At 46.6% G+C, this 22,194-nt stretch overlaps 1 protein-coding gene across 1 annotated transcript in view; it reads left to right on the forward strand.

Annotated features, from left to right (window-relative positions):
- Positions 1-17,548, forward strand: part of LOC115103846 (ubiquitin carboxyl-terminal hydrolase 34-like) — a 63,652-nt gene extending 46,104 nt beyond the window's left edge. Inside the window, 17 exon segments of the mRNA XM_065001570.1 lie at positions 611-758; positions 2,330-2,460; positions 4,858-5,031; positions 5,360-5,533; positions 6,026-6,181; positions 6,518-6,675; positions 10,932-11,010; positions 11,571-11,697; positions 12,375-12,482; positions 12,641-12,745; positions 13,143-13,267; positions 13,853-13,976; positions 14,092-14,171; positions 14,527-14,667; positions 14,975-15,121; positions 15,632-15,788; positions 16,030-17,548. Of these exon segments, the coding sequence (XP_064857642.1) occupies positions 611-758; positions 2,330-2,460; positions 4,858-5,031; positions 5,360-5,533; positions 6,026-6,181; positions 6,518-6,675; positions 10,932-11,010; positions 11,571-11,697; positions 12,375-12,482; positions 12,641-12,745; positions 13,143-13,267; positions 13,853-13,976; positions 14,092-14,171; positions 14,527-14,667; positions 14,975-15,121; positions 15,632-15,788; positions 16,030-16,808 (2,913 nt within the window). The 3' untranslated portion in view covers positions 16,809-17,548.
- The last annotated feature ends 4,646 nt before the right edge of the window (positions 17,549-22,194 follow it).

Consider the following 22,194-nt stretch of genomic DNA (forward strand, 5'->3'; position numbering starts at 1 on the left):
CTTAGTGAGAAACTTGAAGCTCTCGACCCACGCCACTACAGCCCGTCGATGTGGATGGTTGCGTGCTCGGCTCTCCGTTTCTTGGAGTCACTGATCAGCTCCTTTTGTCTTGCTGATGTTGAGGGAGGAGGTTGTTGTCCTGGCACCACACTGCCAGGTCACTAACCCTCCTATAGGCTGTCTTGTCGTCGGTGATCAGGCCTACCACCGTCGTGTCGTCAGCGAACTTAATGATGGTGTTGGAGTTAGGCGTTGCCACTCAGTCGTGGGTGAACAGGGATTATAGGAGGGGACTAAGCAGGTGCCCCTGAGGGGCCCCAGTGTTGATGGTCAGCGGGGCGGATGTCTTGTTGCCTATCCTCACCACCTGGGAGTGGCCCGACAGGTAGTCCAGGATCCAGTTGCAAAGGGAGGTGTTCAGTCCCAGGGTCCTTAGCTTAGTGATGGTCTTTGAGGGCACATAGGTTCATCTGATTCATTGTTCTTTATCAAGTTACTTCAGTTAAACATAAATGTATCCATCTATTTGTCCTTAATCCACATTATCAAGTTATTTCAGTTGATCTTGATGCCGTTGCCAAAAATATTTGTTGTGTGTGTTCTCTCCCAGGTGATAGAGTACAACCCTAGCCAGTGTCTGGACTGGTTGGCGGTGCAGACCCCCAGGAACAAGCTGGCTCACAGCTGGGTGCTGCAGAACATGGAAAACTGGGTGGAGCGCTTCCTACTGGCCCACAACTACCCCCGTGTCCGCACCTGTAAGAACCCTTGTGATGTCTTTCTCTGTCTGGAAGTTCTTACTGACTACACTGCAAAAGTATATGGACACCTGCTTGTCGTACTTGTCATTCCAAAATCATGGCCATTAATATGGAGTTGGTCTCCCCTTTGCTGCAAAAACAGCCTCCACTCTTCTGGGAAGGCTTTCCACTAGATGTTGGAACATTGCTGCGGGGACTTGCTTCCATTCAGCCACGAGTATTAGTGATGTCGGCCATCGATGTTGGGCGATTAGGCCTGGCTCGTAGCGTTCCAATTCATCCCAAAAGTTCTATGGGGTTGAGGTTAGGGCTCTGTGCAGGCCAGTCAAATTCTTCCACGCCGATCTTGACAAACCATTTCTGTATGACCCTCGCTTTGTGCGTGGGGGCATTGTCATGCTGAAACAGGAAAGGGTCTTCCCAAACTGTTGCCACAAAGTCGGAAGTACAGAATCGTCTAGAATGTAATTGTATGCTGTTTGCTTTAAGATCTCCCTTCACTGAAACTAAGGGGCCTAGCCCAGACCATTATTCCTCCACCACCAAACTTTACAGTTGGCACTATGCATTGGGACAGGTAGTGTGCCACAAACCAGGTATTGTGTGTAGCAGTGATACCCAAGTACATCTTAAATTTATTCAAACTTAAACTCAATGTAAATGTCCATCAACAAACTTCTTACTGCCTATCAGACACTTTTCCACTTGCTGAACACGAACTCCTGAGATGAAACATGCAGCCTCTTAAGACAATTGTTACATAGTTGCAGTCTAAATTGAGCCGTGGTCTTAACCTTTTCATTCAACAGAATAAAACAAGAGTATAGTACAAAAATAGTGGTATCAGAATAATAAAGTTGACGTCAACAATGACAAAGTTAATTTGAGTAGGAGTTGCCCTCCAAAAATAAACAAGTAAATAAATACAAGTAGATGGCGCTGCAACAACGTCTTTGAAAGAAGTCCATAAAGCAAACACATAAAATAAAGATTTCACTACAATGCCACTCCATCCTGTTCAGCATTTCCATGGTTAAGCTATGTGGTGCTTACAACCCTGGCCTTGCACAATCTGGCCTGCATCTATCTGATCTTACAGTTGACCGGGGCAGCTGTTATCAGGGAAGAGATTTGACCAACTGACTTGTTGGCCCGTCCAACGTTTAAAGTCACTGAGCTGCTCAGTAACGCCATTCTACTGCCAATGCTTTATCTATGGAGATGACATGGTTGTGTGCTCGATTTTTATACAGCTGTCAGCAGCGTGTCCACATACTTTTGTAAATATCGTGTAGGTTACAAAAGCTCCCCATGAAACAGTGCCCTAAAACAGGTTTACAAAAGTGCCCTTTCATCTTGTGTGGTGTTTGTTAGTCCCTCTCTCGCTTCCATCCCCACCTCTCACAGAGAACCAACCGAGAGCTAGGTACCACTGCACTCATCACCATCATTCTCTTCTCACTCTAGCAAAAGGACGATTGTGTGTAAAGTTGGCCTAGAAATACAAAAAGGATAGACATTGAGGCAAAACGCTGCTCTAACTCTGAGTTCTCCCTCTGTCCCTCTAGCGGCAGCCTACCTCCTGGTCTCCCTGATACCCAGCAACTCGTTCCGCCAGATGTTCCGCTCCACGCGTTCCCTCCACATCCCCACGCGGGACCTGCCCCTGTCCCCCGACACCACCGTGGTGCTCCACCAGGTACGGTTACACACTGCAGTCCTGTCTCCCTGTGTTTTAATAGTGTTTAGGTTCTACTCAAGGTACAGACAGACACCGAGGATAATCTCAGACCAGATTTATTCACCCAACTGGATGCTTCAGCTAAATAGCGTAACATGCAAATAGAGCCAACAGGGCCTGCCTGCTCGTTAGGCAGGATTAGGTGTCCGCTTATGGCGGCAGATTGATGAGGGCGGCATTTTCTGAGCTAAACTGGCACCAACAAAAACACATAAAACCTCACACAATTCTGCTCTAAAACAATGACAATTTCTTTCGGCCAGTGGCATATGGGCTTTTTAAATATTTTGCTTGTCCATTCCCAGTGCGCTTCTCCAGGGTGCTATTGCAGAGATGCTGGCTTCCGGGTTGGATGGCGCTGTGTTAAGAAGCAGTGCGTCTTGGTTGGGTTGTGTATCGGAGGACGCATGACTTTCAACCTTCGTCTCTCCCGAGCCCGTACGGGAGTTGTAGCGATGAGACAAGATAGTAGCTACTAAACAATTGGATACCACGAAATTGGGGAGAAAAAGGGGTAAAATAAAAAGAACATCTAACGCAAATCATGTAGCCGATTAAAGCACATGGTAGAATGAGTACGTGGCCTTTTCTGTAGTCTACAGGCTGCAGATAAAATTTGACAATTTATTAAGACTGACAGTTTTTACATCATGCAGGGTTCTCTGATCAAACTAAATTGCGCCCAATCAAATAAAAAATATTGTCATGTTAACAAACAATATTTCCTAAACAGGACAGGTCAAAGTGAAATGGACAGTATAGAATCTACAATCACAACTTTTGTCCAGGAGTTTCACCCCATTGATCAGTGTATCTATACATTTTTGACAAGTTGATCATAGCGAAAAATTTAAATATTTCTGCATTTCCTGTTGTGCAAACACATTGCAAATAGGCTCACGATAACTCCTGATAAAGTTGGGTGGCTGATATTCAGAGCTTAAATAGCCAAATTGATTAGTCACAGGAATCGGGATTAATAAAGCCAATGCAACGGCCTGTTTTACAAATGGTGGGTCTACCACGTGTATGGGTATTCATAATGGCTGGCCGACATGGTAGGCTGCGCCCCAATAAGCCAGCAGCATTACCACCCTGCATCCCACTGCTGGCTTGCTTCTGAAGCTAAACAGGGTTGGTCCCTGGATGGGAGACCAGATGCTGCTGGAAGTGGTGTTGGAGGGCCAGTAGGAGGCACTCTTTCCTCAGGTCTAAAAAACATAGCAGTGACACCGCCCTGTGTCGGGTACCGTCTTTTGGATGGGACATTAAACGTGTGTTCTGACTCTGTGGTCACTAAAGATCCCATGGCACTTATTGTTAGAGTAGGGGTGGTAACCCCGGTGTTCTGGCTAAATTCCCAATCTGGCCCTCAAACCATCACGGCCACCTAATCATCCGCAGCGTACATTTGGCTCATTCATCCCCTGTAACTATTCCCCAGGTCGTTGCTGTAAATGAGAATGTGTTCTCGGTCAATAAAAGCGTGAGCCGACGTCTTTTGAACTGTTTGTCTCTCCTCGGGTGGCAGAAAGGCAAGGACCGTCCCTGCATACAAGTTACACACGCATATATATTTATACCCCGACTGGGCGGATCTCCCCTTGTACGTCTAAGATAAACAATTACTCTCTGTTGCTGGGCGGAAACTAGGTCTGTGCCTCTTTTGTGCCTGTGTGAGAGAGAGAGAGCTGTAGTTAGTGTCGTTGGGGCCCCTCTGGCCCCCCCACAGATGTTTCCTCCCTCTTCAACTCTTGTCCTCACATTGATGTTGAGTTCCACCTCTCCTTGCCCTTGTTCTTCAGAAACTAACTTGGCATAACATCAACCCGACTGTTGCTCTCTTACCTACTTCCTTAGAATGTTAATATACAGCAGTAACAGTGTGCGACCTGAGACCGACACTTTTTGGACTTCCCCTTGCCGCTACAATAACACACAAGCTCCAACAACCTAACCCATAACAAGATTACTACCACGAATGAGCTAATTACACAATTTAAAATGGGATAAGGTCAAACCGGTGTCAATCGTTAGTGACAACGTTTCGACCAATCAGGTCTCGGCAATAATAACCATTTCCTGGTATTTTCTGATTACCTGCTCAGACTTTGGATGATATCTTCTATTTCGAAAGACTTCAAGTACAGATATTTTATTGATACTGGGATTGTAGGATTTAATTTACAACCCATAAAGGAGACTTACTGTATCTTTTAAAGAAATTGTATTGTTCATGTACAGCGATTTAGATTGAAGTGTCCGTGTTTCATAGGAACTGTTTTGAAGTGGTTTATTTTTTGTATGAAAAATACAGAGTAATATCTCCTATCTTTCCCTTGGCTCCTGTACCAGGTGTACAACCTGCTTCTGGGCCTGCTGGGACGGGCCAAGCTGTATGTGGACGCGGTGGTACATGGGACCACCAAGCTGGTGCAGTACTTCAGCTTCATGACCTACTGCCTCATCTCCAAGACGGAGAAGCTCATGTTCTCCGGTTACTTCATGGACCTGTGGAACCTCTTCCAGGTGAGGGGGAGGTTGAAAGGGCTTTGTTTGCTTTGGGAAGAGTTGAGTGTGATAAATTAGACTAGTATTAGATTTGCATGTTATTCATAGAACTAGAATGAATACAGGTATTTAGTACATCTCAAGGCGTACACTTAATATGCTTCATTTTTAAAATTTTAACTACCATTTAGGTTTGTTTGGTTCCTTTTTCTCTTCCTCTGTGGTGTGTTCACCTGTACACCAAGGTGTACACACCTTATTGAAGAATAACGCTAGTGATTAGTAATGAAATAGTTGAGCTGCAGTAAGAACACTTCTCTGATCTCTCTCCATGTCCCCTCCTCAGCCCAAGCTGTCTGAACCAGCCATCGCCACGAACCACAACAAGCAGGCCCTGCTCTCTTTCTGGCACAACGTGTGTATGGAGTGTCCCGAGAACGTCCGTCTGGTCGTCCAGAACCCCGTGGTCACTAAGAACATCGCCTTCAACTACATCCTGGCCGACCACGACGACCAGGAGGTGGAAATAATACATATAGCTGCAGAGACACCCTAATTATTTAAAAATAAATCTAGCTGTGAGCAGAGGCAACGAGGTCCTAGCAATAGAAACCACTTGGTCAACCGTTGACACTAAAATGGACAAAGGCCATACCCATCTGAAGCATGTTTACCAAGTTGCATGATTCTACCTCCAATAGGTGATGAGTTGCGTTGTGCATGTTTGCCACAACAGCTACCACACTACTGCCACAGACTACTGTCCATTCCAACTTAATGTTTACCAACTGTCCCTGTCCCTACGTCCAACAGTTCAGTAGTTTTAACCTTCGGTGCAAAGAAGCGCCTTCGACTAGCGAAGAGCGGCAGTCTCTGAAACGCAACTTTTTCTTAGCTGTTTATCCAGGAACAAGTTGTAAATGTACAAATGTTACCAGCAGGAACACAACAGTCAAAGAAAGAATGTAGGCCAGTCGTTAGAGGCGAGTCTAAAATCCTGCTTTCCCAACAGGTGGTGCTGTTCAACCGGGGAATGCTGCCGGCGTACTATGGCATCTTGAGGATGTGCTGCGAGCAGTCACCCGCCTTCACCCGCCAGCTGGCCTCGCACCAGAACATCCAGTGGGCCTTCAAGAACCTGACGCCGCACGCCAGCCAGTACCCAGGGGTGGGTGGTCCAGCTGACTGACTCTCTGTCCCTTTTGTGTATAATGGGAAGATTCCCTGATTCTGACTGGGTGCTGGTGTGTGTCTGTTTTCTCTCTTACTGCCTCAGGCGACTATCTACCCCTCTGTTATACTGCCTATGTCTATAACCCCCTCAGGCATGTGCCCTGTCCAGAAACATCCCCTAGGCACTTCATGAAGAGGTCAGATGGGTAATAGTGAGGGCTAGGCCTCTGAAGATGTTTCTAGAGGGGCTCTCTGACTCCTGTATGAGGTTGATTTGCGTTTGTCTCTGTTGAATCTCTGACCAGTGTCTGGTGTGTCTGTCCCTCTGCAGGCGGTGGAGGAGCTGTTCAACCTGATGCAGCTGTTTGTGGCCCAGCGGTCGGACATGAGGGAGGAGGAGCTGGAGGACGTCAAGCAGTTTAAGAAGACCACCATCAGCTGCTACCTCCGCTGTCTGGACGGACGCTCCTGCTGGACCACACTCATCAGGTAACACACAGAGAGAGGAGATCACACACACAGAGAGAGGAGATCACACACACAGAGAGAGGAGATCACACACACAGAGAGAGGAGATCACACACACAGAGAGAGGAGATCACACACACAGAGAGAGGAGATCACACACACACAGAGATGGGAGATCACACACACAGAGAGGGGAGATCACACACACACAGAGATGGGAGATCACACACACACACAGAGGGGAGATCACACACACACACAGAGGGGAGATCACACACACACACAGAGAGGGGAGATCACACACACACAGAGAGAGATCACACACACACAGAGAGAGGAGATCACACACACACAGATGGGAGATCACACACACACAGAGAGAGGAGATCACACACACACACAGAGGAGATCACACACACACACAGAGGAGATCACACACACACAGAGGAGATCACACACAGAGGAGATCACACACACACACAGAGGAGATCACACACAGAGGAGATCACACACACACACACAGAGGAGATCACACACACACACACAGAGGAGATCACACACACACACACAGAGGAGATCACACACACACACACAGAGGAGATCACACACACACACAGAGGAGATCACACACACACACAGAGGAGATCACACACACACACACAGAGAGAGGAGATCACACACACACACAGAGAGAGGAGATCACACACACACACAGAGAGAGGAGATCACACACACACACAGAGAGAGGAGATCACACACACACACACACACAGGAGATCACACACACACACACACAGGAGATCACACACACACACAGGAGATCACACACACACACACACAGGAGATCACACACACACACACACACAGAGGAGATCACACACATACACACAGAGGAGATCACACACACACACACACAGAGGAGATCACACACACACAGAGGAGCTCACACACACACACAGAGGAGATCACACACACACACACAGGAGATCACACACACACAGAGGAGATCACACACACAGAGGAGATCACACACACACAGAGATCACACACACAGAGGAGATCACACACACACACACAGAGAGGAGATCACACACACACAGAGAGAGGAGATCACACACACACAGAGAGGAGATCACACACACACAGAGAGAGGAGATCACACACACACAGAGAGAGGAGATCACACACACACAGAGAGAGGAGATCACACACACACAGAGAGAGGAGATCACACACACACAGAGAGAGGAGATCACACACACACAGAGAGAGGAGATCACACACACACAGAGAGAGATCACACACACAGAGATCACACACACACACACAGAGGAGATCACACACACACACAGAGGAGAACACACACACACACAGAGGAGATCACACACACACAGAGGAGATCACACATACACACACACACAGAGATCACACATACACACACACACACACATAGAGAACACACACACACACAGAGGAGATCACACACACACACAGAGGAGATCACACACGCACACACACACACACACACACACAGAGATCACACACACACACACAGAGATCACACACACACACACACACAGAGATCACACACACACACAGAGGAGATCACACACACACACAGAGAGAGATCACACACACACAGAGAGAGATCACACACACACACACAGAGGAGATCACACACAGAGAGAGGAGATCACACACACACAGAGAGAGGAGATCACACACACACAGAGAGAGGAGATCACACACACACACAGAGAGATCAGATCACACACACACAGAGAGGAGATCACACACACACAGAGAGGAGATCACACACACACAGAGAGAGGAGATCACACACACAGAGAGAGGAGATCACACACACACAGAGAGAGGAGATCACACACACACAGAGAGAGGAGATCACACACACACAGAGAGAGGAGATCACACACACACAGAGAGAGGAGATCACACACACACAGAGAGAGGAGATCACACACACACAGAGAGAGGAGATCACACACACACAGAGAGAGGAGAACACACACACACACACAGAGAGAGGAGAACACACACACACACACAGAGAGAGGAGAACACACACACACACACACAGAGAGGAGAACACACACACACACAGAGAGGAGAACACACACACACACACAGAGAGAACGAACACACACACACACACAGAGAGAACACACACACACACACACACACACAGAGAGGAGAACACACACACACACACACACAGAGAGAACAACACACACACACACACAGAGGAGAACACACACACACACACACACAGAGAGGAGAACACAACACACACACACACAGAGAGGAGAACACACACACACACACACACAGAGAGGAGAACACACACACACACACACAGAGAGGAGAACACACACACACAGAGAGAGGAGAACACACACACACAGAGAGAGAGAACACACACACACACAGAGGAGAACACACACACACACACAGAGAGGAGAACACACACACAAAGAGAGAGGAGAACACACACACACACACACACAAAGAGAGAGGAGAACACACACACACACACACAGGAGAACACACACACACACACACACATGAGATCACACACACACACACACAGGAGATCACACACACACACACACACACACAGGAGATCACACACAGGAGATCACACACACACACACACAGGAGATCACACACACACACACACAGGAGATCACACACACACACACACACACACAGGAGATCACACACACACACACACACACAGGAGATCACACACACACACACACAGGAGATCACACACACACAGGAGATCACACACACACACACACAGGAGATCACACACACACAGGAGATCACACACACACACAGGAGATCACACACACACACAGGAGATCACACTCACACACAGGAGATCACACACACACACAGAGGAGATCACACACACACACACAGAGGAGATCACACAGGAGATCACACACACACACAGGAGATCACACACACACACACACAGGAGATCACACACACACACACAGGAGATCACACACACACACACACACACAGGAGATCACACACACACACACACAGGAGATCACACACACACACACACACACACACACAGGAGATCACACACACACAGGAGATCACACACACACACACAGGAGATCACACACACACAGGAGATCACACACACACACACACAGGAGATCACACACACACACACAGGAGATCACACTCACACACAGGAGATCACACTCACCCACACACACACAGAGGAGATCACACACACACACACAGAGGAGATCACACACACACACACACAGAGGAGATCACACGCACAGAGGAGATCACACACACACGTACAGAGGAGATCACACACACACGTACAGAGGAGATCACACGCACAGAGGAGATCACACACACACGCACAGAGGAGATCACACACACAGAGGAGATCACACACACACACACACACACACACACAGAGGAGATCTCACACACACACACACAGAGGAGATCACACACACACACACACAGAGGAGATCACACACACACAGAGATCACACACACACACACACACAGAGGAGATCACACACACACAGAGGAGATCACACACACACACACACACATAGAACACACACACACACATCACACACACACACACACAGAGATCACACACACACACACACACACACACAGAGGAGATCACACAGAGATCACACAGAGGAGATCACACACACACACAGAGGAGATCTCACACACACACACACACACAGAGGAGATCTCACACACACACACACACACACACAGAGGAGATCACACAGACACAGAGAGATCACACACACACACAGAGGAGATCACACACACACAGACAGAGGAGATCACTCACACACACACACAGAGATCACACAGACAGAGAGATCACACACACACAGACAGAGAGATCACACACACACAGACACAGAGAGATCACACACACACAGACACAGAGATCACACACACACAGACACAGAGAGATCACACACACACACACAGAGGAGATCACACACACACAGACAGAGGAGATCACACACACACAGACAGAGGAGATCACACACAGACACAGACAGAGGAGATCACACACACAGACACACACAGAGGAGATCACACACAGATAAAGAGAAGGGAGATTGCGCACACACACAGAGAGAGGGGAGATTGCGCACACACACAGAGAAAGCTATGTGAAATTCAGTAGATGTCTATGATATAATGTATCTGGTGTTTTGTGTCCTTCCTCCCAGTGCCTTCCGTGTGTTATTGGAGAACGATGAGGACCGACTGCTGGTGGTCTTCAACAGAGGACTCATCCTCATGACAGAGGTACGACCAGACATTCTGCACACATTTACTAATTATGGTCATTGGGCTTATATTGAACCATTTTATACATTGCGTCATTTCACTGGCTTGTATATCGTAATTTTGAGTTCGTTTTAGGAGTGGGGTTGGGGGTAGACTCCACATTTCGAAAAGTCTCGTTCATCACTCGACTAGCGGAAATCAAGATTTGGTTGGGGTTAACGGGTTCAAAATGTAAATAATATGAGCATTTAATGTAGTTTATGTCCGTTATAAGAGATTTTATATATATATTTTTACGTTTCTCAAAGTAAAGGGTGTCCTTAGAGGTTTATCATGACATCAGCTGTTGCATAAATCATGACCTGTCATTTGCCCCTCCCTCCCTCCCTCCCTCTCCATCCTGCAGTCATTCAACACCCTGCAAATGATGTTAGTAGTTTGTGATACAGTTTCTTCATTGTGAACTGTATCCAGGAAAATAATATTTTACTGTAAAGTGTAGGAACGTTAAGGGTCAGGTTTAATTTCAAACATAAACCGTTGCCTGTCATTTGACCTCTCTGTCTCTCTGTGTGCAGTCGTTCAACACCCTGCACATGATGTACCACGAGGCCACAGCGTGTCATGTGACGGGGGACCTGGTGGAGCTGCTGTCCATCTTCCTGTCGGTACTCAAGGCCACGCGGCCCTATCTGCAGCGCAAAGGTCAGCGAAAGCTGCCCTCCCTCCCCCTCCTCTCTGGATGTTGTAACTTGAATGGGTTACAGAGTTCATGTTTACTGTTCATTCATTGAGCTCTATCTAAAGATATTTTATTTGAGTTATTTTACAGTTACGTAAGTAAGAGTAAAATTGTATTAGAATTCATGTGATGGAGAGTGAGAACTATGTATATATTTCTGTTGTATAAATTAGTATTGGATTACGCTATTGACTGCAAGTACCAGAATGCCCTGCGACCGGAAGTAAACATAAAGAGAACATGCCAGTTATTTGACAAGTATCCTGGCTTTTGCTAGTAACCATTCTTTTATTGTTTTGTAGAATCTAAAGTGGTAAAATGTGAACAAGTATTATTGCTAAAAATAAGCTTTCATGCCACAACCGACATCCCGAGTCATTACTTTGAAGATATTTATTCTATACTGACCACCTACCTTGTAGCAAAACCTAATGTCAAAGTCAAATGTTCTGTCTCCCATTGACATCAGTGCAGGACTAATGACGAAGAGAACATTTGACTGAAGTGAACGTTAAGATTGACTCCCTTGTGAATAAGCCCTGTGTTCTTGCCTTTTTGTGAACTAGAGCTCAATGACTTGCCTTTCTATTTAAGGACCCTGATGTAAAGTCTCTGTATAACCTGTGTTGTTCTCCTGTAGATGTGAAGCAGGCTCTTATCCAGTGGCAGGAGAGGATTGACTTTGCCCACAAGCTGCTCACCCTCCTCAACTCCTACAGCCCCCCGGAGCTCCGCAACGCCTGCCTGGGTAAGAACACACACACACACACACCGTTTGGATCATATTTGACCACATTTCCCCTCTAAACTATTCCACAACTTATATACAGTAGACCTTTGGAACAATTCCAATCACTGGACGTGATGTCACTAGTAGTTCCTGTGTGTTTCTGTTCCCCCGCCCAGATGTTCTGAAGGAGCTGGTCCTGTTGAGTCCCCATGACTTCCTGCACACGCTGGTGCCCTTCCTGCAGCACAACCACTGCACCTACCACCACAGCAACATCCCTAGTGAGTCCCCCTCCAACTGCTACACTAACAACTTATGTACTGACGCAAGTTAATGAGGACCAACACGAGCAATCATGAAAATAATCATGATGATTTGATAATACGACACAGTTGACGTATTATATGAGGCAGCATGCTATCCTAAGGACCCTGGCTCTGTCTGTAACCTCTGGTTCTCCTAGTGCAGGCCAGAGTACCAGGGAGTCTGACTGTCCTGGCCTCTCCGTGCCTGAGGCAGTCTCTCAACTGTCCTTCAGATATCGAGAAAGAAAATAAACATGCCTTTTTTTTGGTGTGTCTAAATCTGCCGTTGACACATGTTGCTGTAGATTTGCGTAAAACCAGCTAGGATTTGTCCCTCTGATTTGTCTGAATGTGACTGTCTCTTTGTGCACAGTGTCCTTTGGGCCTTACCTGCCCTGCAGAGAGAACATCAAGTTGATGGGAGGCAAGAACAACATCCGGCCTCCCAGACCTGAACTCAACATGTGCCTCCTGCCTTCCATGGTGGAGACCAGCAAGGTGTGTGTCTCTGAATAGTACCACTGCTTTGTCTCATGTCTCTTGGCCGGTTCGTCAGTTTCTTAAGCTTCGTGCCAAAGTTCATGTTATCTTAAGTATTGATGGTAGTTAACAGAACAGTGGTCTTAATGCTGAAGAGGATCTTTGTTTCTGGGGAGATTGTTCTCGATGGCTTACCTGGTGTCTTATCTTAAATTAAATCTGTTCTACCTGGTTAAAGGAATGGTTGGATAAGTGGGAACGGTGCCTGATAGTGCCACAACTGAAGTTTCCTCTGGGGGAAATGAAGTGGTTTATGTATGCATGTTTCTTCTCAGTTCAAGGTCTGTTCATTCCGTGTGTATGTTTGCGCTAGTGTGGTCTTCTTGCTGTCGTTGAGAAGGATCATCAACTTCCATCTCGCTCTCTCTCTCTTTCTCTCTCTCTCTCCTCTTTCTCCTCTCCTCTCTCTCCTCTCCCTCTTTCTCCTCTCCTCTCCCTCTTTCTCCTCTCCTCTCTCTCTTTCTCCTCTCCTCTCCCTCTTTCTCCTCTCCTCTCCCTCTTTCTCCTCTCCTCTCTCTCTTTCTCCTCTCCTCTCTCTCTCAGGGTAAAGATGAGGTGTATGACCGTATGCTCCAAGACTACTTTCTGTCCTACCACCAGTTCATCCACCTGCTGTGTCGAGTCGCCATCAACTGCGAGAAGTTCACGGAGACCCTTGTCAAACTGAGTAAGTGGGGGTTTGTGTGTGGATGCATTTCTAATGTTTATATATCTAATGACCTAAGAGGCTGTATGGTTGTGTATCTGGGGTCTCCAATATGACCATATCTCTCTGACTCCAGGTGTCCTGATAGCGTACGAGGGCTTGCCTCTGCACTTGGCCCTCTTCCCCAAGCTGTGGACGGAGCTTTGCCAGTCTCAGGTAAATAGCACACACTTACAGACGCGCACACACACTTTAACACACACACTCACTCAAATACAGTCACCTACACTATTTCTCTTTCACTTGCAAACACACTTAACACGCATCAAGATCTACTGACACACTTAACACGCATCAAGATCTACTGACACACTTAACACGCATCAATCTACTAACGCACATCTAAATCTATAGACACACTTAACACGCATCACAATCTACTGACACACTTAACACGCATCAATCTACTAACGCACATCTAAATCTATAGACACACTTAACACGCATCACAATCTACTGACACACTTAACACGCATCACAATCTACTGACATCTCCTATCCTGTTCTGTAGTCAACCCTGGCTAAGACTTGTGTGAAGCTTCTGTGCGAAGACCCGGCGTTCGGCGAGTACATCAAGTGCATCCTGATGGATGAGAGGACCTTCCTCAACAACAACATGGCCTACTCCTTCCTCACCTGCTTCCTGCACAAGGTAGCCATCTTGGAGCCATCGCTACCATCCGTTTATTTCAACGCTGACAGCCTCTGCTTTAGCCCGTTTATAGCCTGTAATTTCATTTATGCATCCAATGACGAAGTGCACCCTTTACCAAGGTTTCATGTGTAGCCTGAGTCCCAGATCTGTTTTGCCGTCTTGTCAACTTCAAATGACCCCAATGATGTTGGCAAGACTGCATAATCTGATCTGGGACTCAGGCTAACCCCTTGCTACTTTAAATACCAAGTTGATGTGCCTTGCGAGTGCATGGCCGTAAGTGTGTGTGTGTGTCATCTCTCAGGTCCAGAGCCAGGTGCTGTCAGGCCCCAGCTGCGCCAACCTGATTAGTCTGCTGGTGACCAACCTGCTGAACGAGTACCACAGCCTACAGCCCGAACTGGCCTCGCACCGCCTGGAGCTGAGCAAGACCAGCGGCCTTCTCAACGCTGTCTGTACCCCTTATTCATGCACTATTCGTGCCTTATTCACATTCCGATAATACACTATTCAAGCCTTATTCACATTCTGATAATACACTATTTGTGCCTTATTCACATTCCGATAATACACTATTCAAGCCTTATTCACATTCTGATAATACACTATTTGTGCCTTATTCACATTCTGATAATACACCATTCAAGCCTTATTCACATTCTGATAATACACTATTTGTGCCTTATTCACATTCCGATAATACACTATTCAAGCCTTATTCACATTCCGATAATACACTATTCAAGCCTTATTCACATTCCGATAATACACTATTCAAGCCTTATTCACATTCTGATAATACACTATTCACGCCTTATTCACATTCTGATAATACAGGCCGTGTTCATGCTGTAATCGTTAATTCCATAGTCATGCCTTACTGGACTGTGATTCCCTGTTCACATGCTTTTCTCTACTAGATAATCACTGTTCTTTTGTCCCGCTCCCTCCCTCTCGTTAGGACCTGCGAGCGTTGGCGTTGATGTTGTCCATACACACCCCCCAGGCGCTGGACCCGGCTCTGGGTCCGGCCCTGCAGGAGTTGCTGTCCAAGTGTAGCGCCTGTGTGCAGCAACGCAGCGCGCTCGAACAGGAGGCCAAGGACCGCAAGGCCAAAGGTACGACACACACTCATGCATACAGTGTACTGTCACAAACATGAAACATTTAAACACTTTGATGGTAGTAAAGTGTGGTGTCCCTTTCAGCCTGTTGTCACATAATAGTGTAAGCGGATAACGGGGTTGGACTCTATCATTTAAACTCGTTGGGAAATGTTGACTTGAAGTTGAAAATGCTAATGATGGTAGTACCTGTACACAGATGTGAAGGTTAATCACCGGCGTTTCATTCTCTCAGCGGAGGAAGAGGGCGCCACCCCAGTGAAGCGCAGGCGGATGAGTAGCGACGACGGCCCCGGGGAGGGCACCAGCGCCGGCACCAGCACCGGGGGTGTGACCGTTTCCGGACCCACCTGCGCCCCCTCCACCTCCTCCCTCCCCCCATGTGTCGAGCTGAAGCCGGAGCACCAGGAGGCACTGACTCCCACCAGCACCTCGGACACAGAGACGAGAGACTCCTCGTCCCTCATCGACCCGGGAACCGAGCACGACCCGCCCTCACCGGATCCTACTGCTGCCACCAGTTGCAGCCAACCCCCAGGGGACGCCTCCCCCAAGGAGGAGAAGATGGAGGCTTCCTCTTCCTCGTCGTCCTCATCATCATCCTCTTCCTCCCTCCCGGAGACGGGAGAGTTGTCGTATGGCGGCAGCGGACAGGGAAAGGAGGAGCCGCAGTCGTCTCAGACTCAGCAGGCAGCCATGGCAGGAGCAGAGGAGCAAGAGCGGGGGGAAGCAACGGCTGCAATGGATGAGACAAAGGAGGAGAGGGAAACGGGCTCTAAGACTTGCGGAGGCTCGGCCACCCTGGCCTCGGAGGACCTGGCCTTCCCATCTGCCCTGGGCCTGGCAGGAGAGGGGCCAGAGGTCCCAGGGTGCAGTAGCCACGCCCCCTCGCAGGCTCTGACAAACTCTGCCCCGCCTCCGGACACGCTGGAAATGCTCTACAGGACAGTGGAGGCCACTATCGCCGTGGTTACAAAACTATCTGGGAAAGGGCCCTGCTCCGCCTCCTCGTGACATCACCATTATTGCTGTCAGCACCACGAGCCCTTTTAATATCTTTTTTTGTCTGTTATTCCTTTTCTCTAAATGAATTATGCTCTTTCGTTTAACACTTTTCTTTCCCTGTTTTCATCCTTTCGTTTGTCGTTTCCCTTTTTTGTGTGTGTTGCGTTGGCCTCTGCTGATGTGCTTCTATCGATTGGCTCTTGTGCTCCGGTATGTCACGTGATCTCTCCTCTCCGGCTTCAATGACAGAAGAAGGCGCTAGACGGCATGCTCCCAAATGACTATAAACATGCACAGCCGCAGATCCAGTGGACATAAAAGATCGTTATAAAAAGACTATAGCACATTTTTTCTAATGTCAAAAAGGTTTTTATTTTGACTGATTTCAGTTATTTTTTAAGTGATTTATTTGTTTGAGGTTGCTGTAACGGGGAAAGGTTTACAGAAATTTTAGTCTCTTCTGTATGCAATTTAATTTGATTGCATTTTTACTCTGTATAAAATGGTGTCCTCTGTGCCAGTTTTGTACTTTATGAAAGAGGCAAAGGTCCCTTGCTTTTTTTCCGTGGTTAATATCCAAACTAAGTTTACCTGTACATTAAAAAAGAACCACAAGAAACTTGATTCTGTAAAGAATCTTCTCTAGTTGTTGCCTGGCGGTGTATATGAAAACGAGATATATATATATAATGGTGCTTTATTTGACACGATATCTGTGGGTGAAATAAAGCAGACTTGGTGTGACAGTTGGAGCTTTATTTTATTTACTGAAAATACATTCCATATTGTCCTTCTTGCTTCTGGTTTTATTTCTTTTTTAAATTTCTTTCAATATAGGATAAATTAATACATTGTAATATGAATAATTATGAACTGAAAACTACAATGAGCTATGATCTGTTTTTCTATGTAACATCCTCAAACATCCTGGAGTAAATCAGATTGATTTAGCAATGTGATTAACTTATTGTTTTAAGGATCCCCCATTCAGCCTTTTATTATTATTTATTTAACCTTTATTTAATTAGGCAAGTTAGTTAAGAAGAAGTTCTTATTTACGATGATGGCCTACAGGGGAACAGTGGGTTTAACTGCCTTGTTCAGGGGAAGAAGGACAGATATTTACCATGTCCGCTTGGGGATTCGATCTAGTAACCTTTGGGTTACTGGCCCAACGCTCTAATCACTCGGCTACCTGCCGCCCCAAGCCTTCACCACGGTCGTAAGGTTTACTAGAATGTTTCCAGACATATTATTCCACCATGCTTTGCACTGCTGTGAAGAACCACAATCATTTTAATTGAACCTTGTCTTTATCAAATCAAATGTATTCCATTTAGATGGAGTATGTTTTCAAGAGAAACCTGGTCCTTAGACTGCAGCAGTTTTGAGAAAGGTATTTGGGGAGACTGCGACACAAAATGGACGCTATTATTAGCTCTGCTCTGCTCTTGTTTTTTTTGTTTTTTACTCCGTCTGGTTTTACTTTACACCTTAACAATCTGTCTGACTGGGTCATATGTTGTGATGGTGCACACCCCAATGCTAGATCAGTGTTTTGAAACAGTCTTGAAACTGTCCCTTGAGATGACATGTGGTTACTTTGTTTCCCAATCCTGGTCTTGAGAGACCAGTGTTTGCTGGTATTTTATCATAACCATCCTCTGTTTAAATTTGTGTTAATTTGTTACAGGGTACTGAAGACCAGTTTACACAGGGACCCTTCAGGCAGGTGTGTAACTTGCGGCGCAACGGGTCAATTTGAACCTCCCAATAATATGCCATGTTTAGTTTGATTTCCCACTGTAAAGCGCCAAGAACCTACAGGCTTTCTGGCTTTGCACCACAGAATCAGTTCCTCGTTTTATGATCGTATCTCCCCACTGCCAAATATGCTTTGGGCTGCGCCCGGTCCAAGGGAGGTTGGCTCATGATAAGCGCAGAAATGCGCACAATGCAGTATAGGCTACACTCGGATTGTCTTGGGCTGCTGGACTACGAATTAAAGTTGATAGAAACCTGCTAGAAATGCTGGTTTCCGTGGCATAAGGAACTGTTTATAAAATTATTCCCTCAATATTTTATGGTCTGATTTTTGCTAGGCTACTTTGGAACAAGGTAAGACCTCAAAATGACATACAACTTCCAGGTTTTAAACAATTACGTTTATGGTTAAATTGTTTTAAAATGCTGATTGCCTCCATTAAGATTTCACGCTGGTTGATGTTGTGGTGCGCAACAGGCACTGGCCTGTCTCGCAGCTCTTGTGACCATTTTGTTCGGAACGAACCGTGCCTTGAGTATGTAAACAGTTCAGTATCTTACATTATATTTGTCAAACATGACTGCCTTATAAGCCTTATATTTATGTAATTAAAAGTTTGTCTATATTTTCTGACGCCATTTCAGCGTCATTGTGGACAAATCACCTAGGCTGTACTTTGAGATGTTGGCTATCTACATCCACCACGAGCCGCCAGAACTGCTTCAATGCGTCCAGGCATACAGTGCATTTGGAATTTTTTATCGATTATTTTTTTTGGGGGGGGGATTTTTATTTTATTTCGATCTTGTCTGATCGCTGCACTCCCCAACGGGCTCGGTGAAGACAGAGTCATGCGTCCTCCAAAACATGACCCGCCAAGCCGCGCTTAAACACCGTTCAACTGACTACCGACTACAGCTTGCATGCGCCCGGTCCTCCGCAAGGAATCGCTAGAGTGCGATGAGCCAAGTAAAATTCCCTCTCCGCCAAACCCTCCACTGCGATGCAGTGCCTTAGACCGCTGCGCCACTCAGGAGGCCATTACAATATTATTCTAAAATGGATTAAATAAAAAATAAAATCCTCTTCATTCTACACACAATACCGATAATGACAAAACACATTTTGTTTGGGGGGGATTTAAAAATAATAAACATTATATTCAGTATTCAGACCCTTTGCCATGAGACTCGAAATTGAGCTCAGGTGCGTCCTGTTTCCATTGATTATCCTTGATGTTTCTACAACTTGATTGGTCCACCTGGGGTAAATGCATGATTTGGAAAGGCACACAAATCAATTAATTTTATTGGTCACGTACACATATTTAGCATTGTTATTGCGGGTGTAGCAAAATGCTTGTGTTCCAAGCTCTAACAGTACAGCAGTATCTTAACAATTCACAACAATACACACATCTAAAAGTAAAATAATGGAATTAAGAAATACATAAATAATAGATTGAGCGATGTTGGAGTGGCATTGACTAAAATACAGTAGAATAGAATATAGTATATAGTATATATAGTATATAGATAGGAGTTGCACCCCTTCTGAAAAAACCTACACTCGATCCCTCCGATGTCAACAACTACAGACCAGTATCCCTTCTTTCTTTTCTCTCCAAAACTCTTGAACGTGCCGTCCTTGGCCAGCTCTCCCGCTATCTCTCTCAGAATGACCTTCTTGATCCAAATCAGTCAGGTTTCAAGACTAGTCATTCAACTGAGACTGCTCTTCTCTGTATCACGGAGGCGCTCCGCACTGCTAAAGCTAACTCTCTCTCCTCTGCTCTCATCCTTCTAGACCTATCGGCTGCCTTCGATACTGTGAACCATCAGATCCTCCTCTCCACCCTCTCCGAGTTGGGCATCTCCGGCGCGGCCCACGCTTGGATTGCGTCCTACCTGACAGGTCGCTCCTACCAGGTGGCGTGGCGAGAATCCGTCTCCACACCACGTGCTCTCACCACTGGTGTCCCCCAGGGCTCTGTTCTAGGCCCTCTCCTATTCTCGCTATACACCAAGTCACTTGGCTCTGTCATAACCTCACATGGTCTCTCCTATCATTGCTATGCAGACGACACACAATTAATCTTCTCCTTTCCCCTTCTGATGACCAGGTGGCGAATCGCATCTCTGCATGTCTGGCAGACATATCCGTGTGGATGACGGATCACCACCTCAAGCTGAACCTCGGCAAGACGGAGCTGCTCTTCCTCCCGGGAAGGACTGCCCGTTCCATGATCTCGCCATCACGGTTGACAACTCCATTGTGTCCTCCTCCCAGAGCGCTAAGAACCTTGGCGTGATCCTGGACAACACCCTGTCGTTCTCAACTAACATCAAGGCGGTGGCCCGTTCCTGTAGGTTCATGCTCTACAACATCCGCAGAGTACGACCCTGCCTCACACAGGAAGCGGCGCAGGTCCTAATCCAGGCACTTGTCATCTCCCGTCTGGATTACTGCAACTCGCTGTTGGCTGGGCTCCCTGCCTGTGCCATTAAACCCCTACAACTCATCCAGAACGCCGCAGCCCGTCTGGTGTTCAACCTTCCCAAGTTCTCTCACGTCACCCCGCTCCTCCGCTCCCTCCACTGGCTTCCAGTTGAAGCTCGCATCCGCTACAAGACCATGGTGCTTGCCTACGGAGCTGTGAGGGGAACGGCACCTCAGTACCTCCAGGCTCTGATCAGGCCCTACACCCAAACAAGGGCACTGCGTTCATCCACCTCTGGCCTGCTCGCCTCCCTACCACTGAGGAAGTACAGTTCCCGCTCAGCCCAGTCAAAACTGTTCGCTGCTCTGGCCCCCCAATGGTGGAACAAACTCCCTCACGACGCCAGGACAGCGGAGTCAATCACCACCTTCCGGAGACACCTGAAACCCCACCTCTTTAAGGAATACCTAGGATAGGATAAAGTAATCCCTCTCACCCCCCCTCCCCCTGAAAAGATTTAGATGCACTACTGTTCCACTGGAGGTCATAAGGTGAATGCACCAATTTGTAAGTCGCTCTGGATAAGAGCGTCTGCTAAATGACTTAAATGTAAATGTATATGAGATGAGTAAAGCAGTATGTACTGTTGGCATTATTTAAACATTATAGTGACTAGTGTTCCATTATTAAAGTGGCCAATGATTCCAAGTCTATGTACAGTTGAAGTCAGAAGTTTACATACACTTAGGTTGGAGTCATTAAAACTCGTCTTTTAACCACTCCACAAATTTCTTGATAACAAACTATAGTTTTGGCAAGTCAGTTAGGATATCTACTTTGTGCATGACACAAGTCATTTTTCCAACAATAGTTTACAGATTATTTCACTTATAATTCACTGTATCACAATTCCACTGGGTCAGAAGTTTACATACACTAAGTTGACTTTGCCTTTAAACAGCTTCGAAAAATTCCAGAAAATGTCATGGCTTTAGAAGCTGCTGATAGGCTAATTGACATCATTTGAGTCAATTGGAGGTGTACCTGTGGATGCATTTCAAGGCCTACCTTCAAACTTAGTGCCTTTTTGCTTGACATCATGGGAAAATCAAAAGAAATAAGCCAAGACCTCAAAAAAAAATTGAGACCCCCACAGGTCTGGTTGATCTTTGGGAGCAATTTCCGAATGC

This window comes from Oncorhynchus nerka, linkage group LG15 (genome assembly GCF_034236695.1).
Source record: "Oncorhynchus nerka isolate Pitt River linkage group LG15, Oner_Uvic_2.0, whole genome shotgun sequence".
NCBI lineage: Eukaryota > Metazoa > Chordata > Actinopteri > Salmoniformes > Salmonidae > Oncorhynchus > Oncorhynchus nerka.